This window comes from Durio zibethinus, chromosome 3 (assembly GCF_047325235.1).
Source record: "Durio zibethinus cultivar Kanyao isolate XHJ-2024 chromosome 3, ASM4732523v1, whole genome shotgun sequence".
Lineage (NCBI taxonomy): Eukaryota > Viridiplantae > Streptophyta > Magnoliopsida > Malvales > Malvaceae > Durio > Durio zibethinus.
In genome coordinates, this window is record NC_143164.1 from 8,404,096 (window position 1) to 8,418,277 (window position 14,182).

Genomic DNA, 14,182 nt, shown 5'->3' on the forward strand with positions numbered 1-14,182 from the left:
GAACTATGACTTAAAATCCAAAACCCTGGGGGGTTGGGTTTCCTGTCTCAAGCCTATAGGTCTTAAGTTCGCGCAAAACATCTTATGGGCCTTAGGTTGACCGAAAAAGGCTTATGGGCCAAAAAAATGGACTGCAAAGTATCAGGTTTTCTTTCTTTTTTCTTGGGTTCAGTCTAGACTCAAAGTTAAGGTGAAATCCTCGACAAAAAAATATATAATGATACTTAATTTAGATTACTACTGTATTAAGAAAAGCGGATATGAATGAAGATTTAAATGAAAAATAAAATTAGCTACTTGTGTATTCATATAGTGTCCGTAACATGTATAAAACCCAAAAAATATAATATCATTATTTATGACGACACATTAAACAAAAAATACCTTTCTTTTTTTTTTTTTTTAATTTTATCAAACTTATATAGTTTTTATTATCTTTTTCATATTATATCAATATAATCATATTTTATCAGGTCCAATGAAAAATCAACTAAAACATTTTAATTATGTAGGCGTTGTATCAATATCATAAACATCCAACTGCCTTAAGCAAGATCAATAATTTTACATGAGCTGATTGCTACATAATTGTAACAAACCAAATCTTAAAACACATACAACATTGTTACTTATAGCCAATTTGACTTGAAAACTCTTGCTCTAATCAACTAGAGCAATTATCCAAGGGGAGCTAAAATTTGCATCCATGGAAATCCCTATTTTCTAGCTTCTGTTCTGTTTAATATTCTGCAAAACCTGTAATGAAAAAAGAGTACAGATTATAGAAGCTCTTCGTCTGAAGAACACAATAGAAACATGATCATTTTCAGATAAATTACAACCTCGTCAAGTTCACGAGCTGTCAAACCGGACAACAACACAGGTAATGTTGTCTGAGCTCCCTCGGGCATAAGCTTCTTTTATAAGTTTTCTTGCTGCAGCTTCTGCGTCTGTTATGTCCTGCACTAAGGCCACAGCATCCTGCAAGTGAAAGAACACGCCCAGGTGCTTATATTTCATTTCAATTACTGTGAAATAACAACACATATCAATATAAAGTTTCTCTACATTTTCTTTTGTTTAGCATAAGATATGAATGCAGTAAAAGTTCTCACCTTATTTGATAAGACATTCCAAAGGCCATCACTGGCAATGATTATGAAATCTACACCATCAATTTCTTCTTCCTAAGCATTGGAAAGGTGATAACCATAAAAATTACTTCTGGATGAAAACTTTTCTAAGATACCAAGGAAAAAAAAGTAAGGAAAAAAAATGCTTTCTTAGCAAACAAAGGAACTTTAGCAGTTGAAAACAGAATGTTACTGGTTCAAACCACATGTTTTGCACTTGTTGCTACATTTCTTTCACACCCAACTTAATTAACTGAATAAAAAAATACAAACTTTCAGAGTGTGTAAACACTAATACCACCTGAATTTCAGGCTCAGCAACTACATATGGTTTAAGTAGTTTATCGCCAAATGCACGAGAAACGGCAAGAACCCCACCAACTCGCCACGTCCCTAACATTGTTTAGAAAAAAATCAGGAATGTCTTCAACACAAATTTTAGTTCAATTATGCAACAAATATAACAGTTTACTGAAATCTATAATTGTTTACTGCAATAAACTGCAAAACCAATTCATAAGCCGAAGCAAATATCTTAAAGTTAGAAAACAAAAATGTTTATTCCAAAGAGGAACATATTGAAATCAAGAAATTGCATTGGCATGACAGTACAAGAATACAGCCAATGCAATCTGATAGAAAAGATGTGGGCATGAAAGACTGCAAAAATGCATATTACCTGCCCAAATGATGAAACCTCCAGCCTCTTCAATCCTTTGGCGTTCATCAGATCTATCAGGCTTGTGATCAGTGGACAGAGGTACAGCTGTAGAAAGCACAAAAGCACTTAATGATGTTTAAATGCCATAGAATTTAAACTTGTCATATATTGTCAATCTTATACATTTAAGGTAAATCCAAACCTTATATTTGTACTTTTAAATGGGGGAGAAATAATTAAGCCAAAGCCTACAAAGTCGGTCAGTGGCTAACAGGACAATCGCATCTCTAACATGTGACAAAAATCAAGCTATAACTTGATGGTACATGAGTCACAGGAGCAAGCAATTTTTATTCTCATTTCATTTTATATATTCCTTTTCAATCTGAAGATTAAACCATAAAAATTCTTAGATTAAATGATCATAACAAGTCCAGCATTAGCAGAGAAGACAGCAACCTGATCCAGCTCTACAGGCAACAACTCTAGAATCACCAACATTTGCAACAAGCAGCCGGTCACCCAATAATACAACAGTTGTTGCAGTTGATCCAGCATCCTTTTGCTGGCCTTTCGCCTCATTGAGGTACTCATCATCAGTTTGTTTAAATGCTTCAACTGCAATAAAAAGCGTGTTCTACTCAATATCCAGAGAGGAATATAATTACATTTTCATATACAAAAATATACATAAATGTTTCCACATACATATACAAACAAATCGTGGAACTCCCCAGCATATAGTAAAGCTAAAACTTCACCAACTTCATACCTATAGCTGTCTTTGTGTCCTTGATAAAATTAGGGTGGGCACTCAAATTCTTGAAAAGGTTTTTTTTAAGATATTCCGCAGTTCTTGAACCTCCATGACCTGTATTGGAAAGAAAATCAATCATAAACCACCATATAAAGAATGCAATTGAAACCATAAAATATAGCTAGTAAAGAATAATGATAAGACAACAATATAATGGGTTAGCAATATGGCATAGAAGCGATGGCATACCATCAAAAACACCAAAAAAGGCAACCATCTGATCATCAACTTCAGATATCCTTGTTTCATAGAAATCCTCCATTGAAGGCCTTTTGCCCTTGAAACTGGAATACCCATAGCTGAATTTAGCAGTTCGACTTCCAGTGACAAAGCTGGTAAAAGAACCACAACATTTTAGTCACCTTGTAACTTTCAAAATTTTAGATCTGATAATCCACACAATTCACCAGTTAGAAACCTTGCATGAAGTGAGCCAAGTGTCACATTTAATTTGATCTTCCATTTATTTAAGTTTTTTCTAGAAATTTGAGACCTTATGCAACCCCATTTGCGATCAATATGAAACAGGTGTGTCGACAAAATGAGTACAAAATCATTGCAAAAATATTTGTACCCATTAGAATACAATCAGATTTAAATCCTATTTCTTGTGATAAAGGATTCGAACACAAAACGATTATGTACTCCTCTGATATCTTAACTTCCAGCCTGAACTAAGAACCATAACACCAAAGTTAGATTGATCAAAATAAAAACCAATCAATCTTTAAAAAAGAATAGGACTATGTTACTTAACAAGTAAAAAAGAAAAGTGCAAAACACAATTGATTTAAATAAAATGCTTAACAGAATTAGTTTCTTTGAATAAAACCATTGTGGGCAAGTGCATGAATGGCAGTGCCATATGTACAGAAAGTCCCCATTTGATAGTAATTGTACAATGAAATTAATGGAGGGTCATTTCTTCAAATTGAAGATTATAACAATTATATGATATAATATACATATCTTGGTATTAACAAAAAGAAAAATAAAATAATTTCATACCACTTTTGCTGACAAATTATGACTAAATGTGTTTATATCTTCTTCTAAGAGTAATTATCCAAACAAAAAGAACTTCTCTTTTCATTTTAGTAAGTGATACACCTTTGTTTGCTAACATTATAAGACTAATTAGTAAAAGGAAAAGGAAAAAGAAATGAGAAATGGGAGAGAACCTGATACCGCCACCACTGAAGAGGGCGTCGAGGTCCCCAGAGGATATCATAACGTCTGGCTGTTGCGGTTGCTGCGGTAGTTGTGTTGGTGGTGGTGGTTCAATGGTAGGAGGGAGTTGCGGAGGGTCAGCCGATGGAAAAGAAGAAGCAAGAGCCTCAGCACGGGCATCCCCACGTGGCGGAGAAAGGGAGGAGGAGGCGTCGAATGGGTTCGTCAGATTTGATATTAGCATAAAAAGACACGTAAAAAATAGAGAAAAAGAAAACCCTTTTTTTACTTTACGTTTAAAAGTAGAAGATTAGAGCCTAGAAGCAGATGATCAAGGTGCCGCGTTTTGAGAGGTGAGCAAAAATATTATGACGGGATATGGGACATGCGTGTGGCATGCTCTAAGCCTTACTTCTCCCTAAAAACTGAGTTTGTGAGAGAGAAACGTAAAGCCCAACTTTCCATTCAATGATAACAACAATAACAATAGTCGTTGGATTGGAATTCGATCAGATTTTGACTCCTTGCTTCTTCTTTTTTTTCCACAAATCTTATATTTTGACTTGACAAGATAAAAGAAATTTCAATTTTGTTTATGACCATGAAATTTTTTGGTGAAAAAAATAAATATTTTTCCAAGTGCAAATTTATCCAAACTCTGTGTGAATTCATGAAGTTTGATGTTATTCTTTTTTATTTTTTTAATATGAAGGTTTAAGTTTCATTCAATAATGTAAATAATATATTAATATTTATAAATTATTTATATTTAATTCAAATAAAATTTAAATTTGATTCGATTATTATTAAATTAAGTTTGAATTCGAATAATTTTGTTCTTCGATCGAGTCGAATTTGAATATTTTTATACTCAATTAAAGTAATTCGTGAATCTAATCAAACTTTTATATTTAAATATATTTTTATTATTTTAATTAATAAAATTTAAAATCGAGCATAAATAATCAAAATTTTGTCAAATATAATAATCAAATTTATTTTTACATATTAATCGAGCTTATTCAAGCAAACTTGAGTAGCTCAATATCTATCTCAAGTTAAACTAAAAAATTAAAATTTGATCGAATTCAAACCTAATTTCGCATCTTAAATTTCGAATCAAGTTCGAACTCAAATTTAATATTATATTGACTCGAACTCAATTGATCACATTTTTAATTTCATATCACTTATTAAAATCAATTGTGTTATTTCAGATTTCTCGATATTATAAATTTAAAAGAATTTAAGTGGATAATGTTCATTTAAAAAATATATATCTTTACTATTCTGAAAATTTTTAATTATAAATTTAAAAGAATTTAAATGAATAATGTTCATTTAAAATATATATATACCGATTGTAAGGTTACGATTCTAAAAAATTCTAAGTTTAATACTACAATAAACAAACAAAAAAAAAAAATTAGAGAGTAAGATTTTTTGTTTATTCATAGTTGTAAAACGATCTTTCCTAGTTACTGATTTTAGAAAAGAGTAAACTAGAATTAAAGAGGGTTTTAATGGAGGAGGTAAAAAAGTCAAAAGATTTTCTTTCATCAGATCCTAGCCAACCGTCTCTCCTATTCCCGATTAAGGGAAGAGCTCGTGTTGCAAATTCAAACCTCTTTTTCTTGCGCTCTATGATGAGCTGTTCGTTGACTTCATTGGCTCAACCTCCACCATCAAGGCTGCAAAAGTAAATGCCTCAGATCTACAACTGTATCCCTTTCTTCCCTTCTGACATCTGCAAACTATTTTAATAAATATATATATATATAATACCATTTTTATTATATACCAAATTGAAGCAGCATCATTTTGGGGAGGATTCTGTTTGAAGATATTTTTTTTGATGCAGCCAAGAGACTTGGTGTTTCCAATATCTGCAAATCAATTAATCCTCGCATTAAACTAACTAGCTAAGAATGTGTCTACATATATGAGCATGCATAGGCACGCTTGTAAATGCCAGTAAACATTGAAGTAATTCGGAAACAGCATGTGTAAATGCCTGCCACCAACTAAACATTTGGGAGGAGAAGCTCCACTTAAGAGGCCTGAAGTAACGCCTTTTAAGTTTCAAACATGATACAATATTCCAAAATCAATTTGAAATTTATGCAGATTGTTGATGATTGCAGAAGTGTCAACCAGAGCAGAAGCAAGCAAATCTATTCGCCAGATGAAATGGAACTGCACCTTTGGATTTTGAATATCAAGGTGGCAATAGTATCTTGCAGCTAAATAAACATAAATGGAATTTTGTCTGTGAATACTGCTGCACAATGCTTTCAACAACCAATTCATTAAACGAATAAATAATCAGCTTGTCCATAAACTTGAAATCATAAACATTCTCCCCAATCATACAAAGAAATAGAGGTTCTAGTGATATTGGCAGATACATGCATGGCAATATTAGGATAATACAGAAAGTGAACACTCTAATACTGTAAGTCTGTAACTAATACCAGCATATTTAATATTTTCATGAGGTATTGCTTTTGAGTTGTGACAGAAGACCAACAAGTAATAATCGGAAACCTAAACTAAAGCACTGTAGAAGAATGGTATTTAAATGATTATATTTCGTAAAGTAATAATCGGGAACCAAAACTAAAGCACTGTAAAAGAATGGTATTTAAATGATTATATTTCGTAGTGTTAGAACGCAGCATCTTTCTCTTTCACATGAAAAGAAGGAAAAAAAAAAAAACAAAGAACAAAGTGCTTGCCCTTTCCTCAAAGTTATATTAGTTGGATACCATACCATTTTACTCTAAGCACTACACGACAATCAAAACAAGGCATAAGACCCTAGAATCTTAATTACCTTTAAGACAAGCTCCTCAAAGCATTGTTCCACATTGACTCGAGTTTTTGCACTACACTCAATGAAAAGGCCCCCACATTTCCAAGCAAAGTCAATGCCCTCCTTTTTGCTGACAACTCTTTCACTTTCCTGTACATGATGGTGTAGATATGAGTTTAACAATCAAATGGCACAAACGTATTTTTTGATAAAGTGATCAAATGGTATAAACATTAAGATAACAGTCAAGAACCACTTCAGTGAGCAATAATGAAACATAAAAACAAACAACCTTGGTGAAATTAAAGTACATAACTACTTTTCAAATCATACCTCATCAACTTTATTGCCAACAAGCATCTTGATGTAGTTCTGATTTGTTGAGTATTGATCAATTTATTTAGCCCATATATCAGATAGATTTGTAAATGCGCCTCACCGCATTGCATCATACACTGTACCAGTACAAACATAATAACTAGCATCATATAAGGAACCAATAAGACGAGAACAGAAAGTGATAAAAAAAACAGCTGAGTATTCGAATAAATCCAAAAGAGTCCCTCCCTTAGTTGTTCAATAGAAGGGAATACCGAATGTAAATCTTCTTGTGGTAGTTAAATCAATCTACGGTCAGAGATGTGATTATCTTCAACAGCAGTTACACATCAACTGTGAAATACCTATCATGGACTTATACTGTTTCTGATAGCACCAAGCAATATAACCTTTACTTTGTTACCAAAATGCTTAGCCAATGTTGGGCTAAATCAACACAGCTTTTAACCTAAAGCGTAGCCCAGATGGTTCACCCACGTGGATTCCTGCAAGGCTGGAGTTCAATCCTCAGCACTTGCATTCCCCCTTCACAGTAAACTTTTGCCCCCTTTATAGCAAACAAAAAAAAAAAAAAAAATTCAATACAGCTTTTCAAATATACCAGAACAACACCCTAGCAGCCTCTCAAGTTGGAGGCCTAACTTACCCAACGTAAGGCCAATCTAGCTAGAACACTGGAGAACTTTATCTAAATTTTCAAATCTAAAAGTTAAGAGTTGGTGGAAGCTTTGGGAAGCCAAACTAACCCAACCGAATAATATTGATTGAAATGCAAAGCATTATTATAATTGGGAGAAAAAGAACTTCTGTTTAGATAAAATTCACTGATTTCTATCCGTTAGCACAATCTATCAGTTGTTGCTCAAACTACTATAAAAGGAAAAAGCACTGCACCTGTTAGCACAATTTATTCAATTTTGTTTCATTATATTCCTATCACTCAAAGACCAAAAATTTTATAAGAGAAAAAAATGTCTTTTGCAGAACTAAAATTAGAAACCAGAAAATAATAAAGTGGATAGGAAATCAATCAACACAAATTCTGACGCTTTGGAAAGCAGCATCTTTTATCTATCGATCTCTTCATCAAAAGCATCAAACATGTTTTTTAATCCTACGTAGTCCTACCCAAATGTGACCCAACCTGTCCTACCATCCATCAGTCCTCTCAAGTAAGATACAGAAAGTATGACCCAGAATGTCTCATTATAATGAGATTTAACTAACAAGCACTAAGAACTTCAAAAGCATGATTACTGATTAAAAATGAAAAGATATTGGAAGCAAAGACGAAAAATAAAACTTCATGGATGATGTGAATTCTTACCACAAGATCTGATGGATCGACATGCATATGTGCATATAATTTTTTTTTCTTTGATAATTATTGTTTTTAACAACACACGAATTAACAATTGCTGAGCCACAGAAGTAGATAAAAGTAACCACTAGCAAGAGAGATGAATGAAGTCCACACCCATAATTATCCGTTGCGCTATGAACTAGTAAGCGTTCTAAATCTTTCCTGTCCAGCTGCATAAAGTGAAGATGAATATGATAAAATAATTTATTCAATTCAAATCTTCAACTCATTTTACACAAAAACACAAGGTATACACAAAATTCTACAAACTTCCAATACGGCTATACTTTACTTAAGGTATCCGAAAAGAACAAGAGCTCTTTACAGATAATTCATAATTAATATGTAGTAGTTATGGATTGCAGAAAACGCTTCGCAAACGGGTTTCAATATAAAGATTGCAAGTTCCAGCTATATCATATACACGCAACTGTGCTCTAAAAACTCATAATGAAAACAATACCCATCGAACTTTTTCGCTCAATGTTTTAATTATGAAAGAAAAATATCACACATTTTAAAAAAAGAAGAAAATAAAATAAAACAATGGAACAGGAAAAAGAAACATGATCCAACAATGTTTTACCTGTATCCCAAATGGCTAGCTTCAGCTTTTTCCCTCCAAGAGTTACGTGCTTCAACTTAAAATCCACACTTACAAACAATTAAACAAAAAACAAAATCATAATCACTTATTTTCAATTTAGAAAACAAATTAACCAAAAACGGAACTGTAACCAAAAAAAAGAAAAGGAAATGGGTAAGGACATCGAATACGGATACTAGGATTGAGTTCCTCAACAGTATGGGAAGTGAAACTCAAAAGCTGAGTACTCTTCCCAACACCCGAATCCCCTATCAGTAACAACTTAAACAAGTAGTCAAACTCAGGTTGACTCGTCGATGATGACTCCATCTTTTCATGCCTCTTCAACGATAATAGTAATATTACAATTTGGATCTGGACAATGGAGAAGAAGGTTGTTTGTTTCCAGAGAACGCAACGCAAAGCAGAAGAGAAGTGTAAGAGAGAATGGTCGAGTCTTTTTTCTTCTGTCTGCGTAACAAAGTTGAAAGAAGCCAGTTTTTTCTTTTTTTCTTTTCCAACCGAACCGATTCCTTGCTAGTTTGGGATTGGATTGGAGGCATAATTTACGCGGAGTTTTTTGAGTTGAATTTGTGAAATTTATTTTTAAAAATAATTTAATAAAAATTTTAATAAAAAATATAAATTATAGTTTGATAAAGTTTAATATAAAAAATCAATAGTATTTAAAAAGTTATTAAAAATATTATTTATAATTTAAATTTAATTGCTATTTATTTAATAATAAAAATTTTATTAATATTTATCTAAAAATATATATCAAAATTTATTTAAATTCTATACATTTAATTTATTTAATAAAATTTTTAATTTATTAAAGTTAATTTTTTATTTTAATTTTTATTTAATTATTTTTTATTAAAAATTTTATAAATTTCAATTTAAGTTTTTTCCTAGATTCCGTGGAGAGTGGGATTCGTTCGTTGATTGACCAGCGTCTTCTAAGCTATCGGCAATAGTAATCAGACTTGTTTGGTTTAAGATATTTTTGGTTCCAAAAAGGAATACAATGTTCTTTCTAGGTAAGAATAGGATTAAGTTTGGTCAGTTCTGACTTTTTTTTATATTAGAATGTTAATTTTATTCATATTTAATAAAAATTTTGATTTTTTATCTAATTAGGGATGAAAATAAATATTATATTATGGGTATAAATATAAAAATAAGTATAATTTTAAATTTTTATTGAATATGAAGATAAGAACAAATAATATAAAACATATTTTATACCCATACTTTACATACATATTTTTATATATTTAGTAAATAATTTTTATCAAATAATATAAATTATTGTTTTAGATTAATTAGAATTAATATATTTTTATTAAAATATATATAATATATATTTATAAAAAATCATCTAAATATATAAGATAAAAATAAAAAACTAAAAAAATAAATTTTTATTTTTATTTTTATTTTTTAAAAAAGTTATGAGTATGAAAATTATCCACTCATTAAATACCAATAAAAATGGAGATGTTGGTAGATTTGAAATACTCATTAAATATGAATATGAAAATAAATATAATATAAAAATTTAGAGATCAAAATGAAAAATGCTCTATCCACCCTATACCCTGTTCATTAACATCCCTATTTTTATATGTCTTGTTGTAATAGTTAGTTCAATGGTTGTGAAAAAATTTTTAAATGTAAGTTTGATTTGATTCCATTTGAAAGATTATCATATTAATAAAATTATTTTATTTAATTTTAAATAAAAATATATTTAAAAATATTTCTTATCCAATTGTGAATTATGGAGCAACAAAATTTGTTTCATGAATGTTTTTGTTGAGATTGATTGATGCTTAATCATTCTTATCTTGAACTAGTTCTTGTCTTAAATTTAAATTAGCTCAACCTCAATTCAAATATGAAATTAACTCCAAACTTAATTGCTAAGTATTTGATTGTTTAAAAAAATGCAATAAAAGATTACCTAAACTTAAGATATTTGTTTAACCTATCTTAAATCTACTTTGACCTAAAATAAATTCGACCCCAAAAATCAAACAGTCCCAATCATAAATTTATCTCAATTTGAAACTTACAAACTTGAAACTTAACATGATTGGCCACTTATAAAGCTAATCTTGCTAACTTTAAATAGAATGGCACCAATTTGACTTTAAAATTGTCAAGTTAGTAGTTAGAATTTGTTATCATAATTAAGCATTTAAATTAAAATTAATTCATCATAAATGAAAAAATTCAACTTAAATATAAAATCACAAAAAATTAAAATTTTTATTATATGGGAGGTAATATTATTTTAATAGACTCTTTATCATTTGTAGCTGTAACTATTAACATAAACTCAAAAAAAGTATAAGGCATGAATCACATAATAAAATTTGGATTCTGTAAGTATAATTATTAATGACAAACTTAAAAGAGATATAAAGCATAAATCACATAATAGAATTTGAATTCTGATACCATACATTTAGTATCCAATTTAAAATCATCAAAAACTCAAAATTTAATATATATAAGATAACACAAAAATTTTTATGAGATTACAAATATAAAAAAAGTTATAATTATAATCAAATATTACATCCAGATATATAATATATCAATGAACAATCAACTAACAAAACAATAATATAACTAAATAACCAAATTCACACATAATAAGACTTAAATGTAAGATCTCTCGATTTTAAGATCTCTTTTTTGACACTAAACCAAAGCCTTATTAACAAATAACACAACTTTAACAACAAGGATATTGTTTCTTTTTTTCCCTTGGAGCAATAACACGATCCTTATTTAGAAAAATATTTATTCTAACTCAAACTTATTTAAATAAGAGACTTAATTTAACATTTGTTACCCAATCTTAATTAAGGTTGAAGTTTAAAGTTTCAATCCTTCTTCCCTATAAACTTGCTCAAATGTATAATAATTCTATCATAATCTTATTCTAAGGTTGATCAAATAGAGGTTTAGCTTGAAACATATGCAATCAAACATCACATTTAGAATTATCTCATTGTAGATACCGTATTTTATTCAAAAAAATTTTTGGAATCAAAGTAGGCCTTCATTCTTAAATTGGGCCTTGATTGAAAAGTTTTGGGCCTAAAAGGATGAGGGCCCACAATTTTAATTTTGATTTCAAGGTAAAAAAAAATAAAAAAGGGTCAGGAAACCAAAAGGGAAAAACATGCATTGAAATTAATGGATTCGATTAACTTAGAAATTTTTTTATCTTAATCTTCACGAAAATGGGAAGTAACAGAAAATTAAAATCAAATAAAATCAAATTATCAAAATCACAAATTTAGAGGAATTGATTAACATGAATCTTTATATAAGAACCTTTTTAATTTATGGAAGGGAAGGGAAATCGCTTATCAATTTGGGCATTAAAGAAATTTTGGATATTGGATTATGGAATTATGGAATCCTGAAATTTGAGAGGGGGTCTAAAAAAATTTTCAAGGTTTGGATCTTGTTTGAGGGAAATTGTGATTTTTGGACTTGTTTGAATTTTTTAGAAGTTAGTACTTTGATTCTCAATTTATAGTTTGGATTATGGAATTATGAGATTTAGAGTTTTGATTTCTAGCTTTGGGTCTGGGATTTTCTCGTTGGATTTATTGGATTATGGAATTATGGAATCCTAGAATTTGAGAGGGGGTCTAAAAAAATTTTCAAGGTTTAGATCTTGTTTGAGGGAAATTGTGATTTCTAGACTTGTTTGAATTTTTTAGAAGTTAGTACTTTGATTCTCAGTTTATAGTTTGGATTATGGAATTATGAGATTTAGAGTTTTGATTTCATGGTTTAGGTTTGGGATTTTCTCGTTGGATTTTGGTTTTCGAATTTGATTTTAGATTTGTTTTGATTTTGGGTTAGTTTTGAGAATGTTTGGTTTGAATATCTGGATTTGATTTGAAAATTTCAGTTTTTTTAGGTTTTCGTATGAATTTTTTGATGGAAACTTAAATTTTTCAGCGAAGCTTATAGCAATCGAAAGATACTACGATGGCTACTTTTTAAGTTCATTAATATTTTTGAAAAGGTTTAAAGTTTTCGGTGATCAGTTGAATTTTTTGACATCAAAAACTGGATTTTTTATCCAAGATTTGGGAAACTTTGAATTTTTCGATTGAATTTAGAGAGAAGGTAGAGAAAGCCAACTCTAAAAAGAAAAGGGAAAAGACAAGTCTAAAGGAAAAGAACCAAATTTTTACCTTTTATAGTGACCTAATACAACGTTGTTTTGAGAAGAGCTAGACCTACGTGCTGATCTGTTAACCTGCGTACGACCCACGTATCACCCAGCCTTTAACCCACCTGTTTCGTATGTTTTCTCTTTTTTTTTTTTTTTCTAATTTGATTTTTTTTTGTTTCTAATTTCTTATTTTATTTTTCTATTTCTTTATATATAATATTTTTATATTTATATTTATATTTTAATGTTTATTATGTTAAATGGTTGATTGTGTTAATGTGATGAGAAAAAAATTTATTTTTGCATGATGATTTTATTAATTTATTTTTGTTTTTATTTTTGCATAAGTTTAATATATCGCATAATATTTTATATTAATTGCATGATAATTTATTTATTATATTATTGCATGATAGCTTATGTTTATTGCATGATATATTATATTATTATTGCATGTTATTATTTGAATAATATTTTTGTTTATTTTAATTATTTTTTCTTTCAAATTAAAAAAAAAAGTTTTTTTAAAAAAATTTTCAGTCCTACCAAACTATTAAAGGATTTAAATATTGAATTAAGTCTTATCAAATTATTGAAGCACTTAATAAATTTTTTTAAAAAATATATTTTTTAAAAAATCTTACCAACAGATTAAAAGATAATTTTTGACAGAAAATCTTACTAACAGATTAAAAGATATTTTTAAGAATAAATTATTTTTTCAAAGTAAAAGTTTTTTACATTAAAAAAATTAAATGAATCCGACAATAGAACATCTTCAGAGAGATACTAGTTTTTATGAATACTTTTGATATAAGAAAATTATCTTAAATTACTACCAAATTATTGGAGTAATTTTAAGATAAATTCTCAATAATCAAATTATTTGGTAAAATTACAAAAAGACTTTATGGCTTGGATAATTTGAAATCAAATTGGTACCATATTTTGAATGAGTACTATGAGGGTGCTATAACCTTTATTATTCGTAATTGCATTTCTAAACCTAAAATTTGATTTCATGGACTAGAAATACTATTTAAAGATATTTAAGTTAATCTTAAGATCTCTCTTTAAATGGT

At 29.4% G+C, this 14,182-nt stretch overlaps 2 protein-coding genes across 9 annotated transcripts; both read right to left on the minus strand.

Annotated features, from left to right (window-relative positions):
* Window positions 1-479: 479 nt before the first annotated feature.
* LOC111298775 (putative protein phosphatase 2C 11) lies at window positions 480-4,305 on the minus strand. Its single transcript, XM_022893503.2, has 9 exons — window positions 3,793-4,305; window positions 2,801-2,943; window positions 2,567-2,665; window positions 2,254-2,412; window positions 1,813-1,899; window positions 1,435-1,526; window positions 1,116-1,187; window positions 843-981; window positions 480-756 (listed from the first exon to the last, which is right to left on the minus strand). Exons 1-8 carry the CDS (start codon window positions 4,023-4,025, stop codon window positions 853-855), a joined length of 1,014 nt encoding a protein of 337 aa, XP_022749238.1. The 5' UTR covers window positions 4,026-4,305; the 3' UTR covers window positions 480-756; window positions 843-852.
* Window positions 4,306-5,108: 803 nt separating this feature from the next.
* On the minus strand, window positions 5,109-9,414 carry LOC111300017 (ras-related protein RABC1-like). Of its 8 annotated transcripts, none has more exons than XM_089758373.1 (7): window positions 8,885-9,414; window positions 8,263-8,468; window positions 7,190-7,482; window positions 6,930-7,051; window positions 6,618-6,746; window positions 5,583-5,667; window positions 5,109-5,472 (listed from the first exon to the last, which is right to left on the minus strand). In XM_089758373.1, exons 4-7 carry the CDS (start codon window positions 6,954-6,956, stop codon window positions 5,423-5,425), a joined length of 291 nt encoding a protein of 96 aa, XP_089614499.1. In that variant the 5' UTR covers window positions 6,957-7,051; window positions 7,190-7,482; window positions 8,263-8,468; window positions 8,885-9,414; the 3' UTR covers window positions 5,109-5,422. The 8 variants fall into 8 exon arrangements, 7 of the variants coding, with proteins under 7 accessions (XP_089614499.1, XP_089614500.1, XP_089614501.1 ...); XM_089758374.1 differs by lacking the exon at window positions 7,190-7,482 and having other exon boundaries at window positions 8,413-8,468; window positions 8,885-8,952; window positions 9,067-9,413; XM_089758375.1 differs by lacking the exon at window positions 7,190-7,482 and having other exon boundaries at window positions 8,885-8,952; window positions 9,067-9,413.
* Window positions 9,415-14,182: the final 4,768 nt, after the last annotated feature.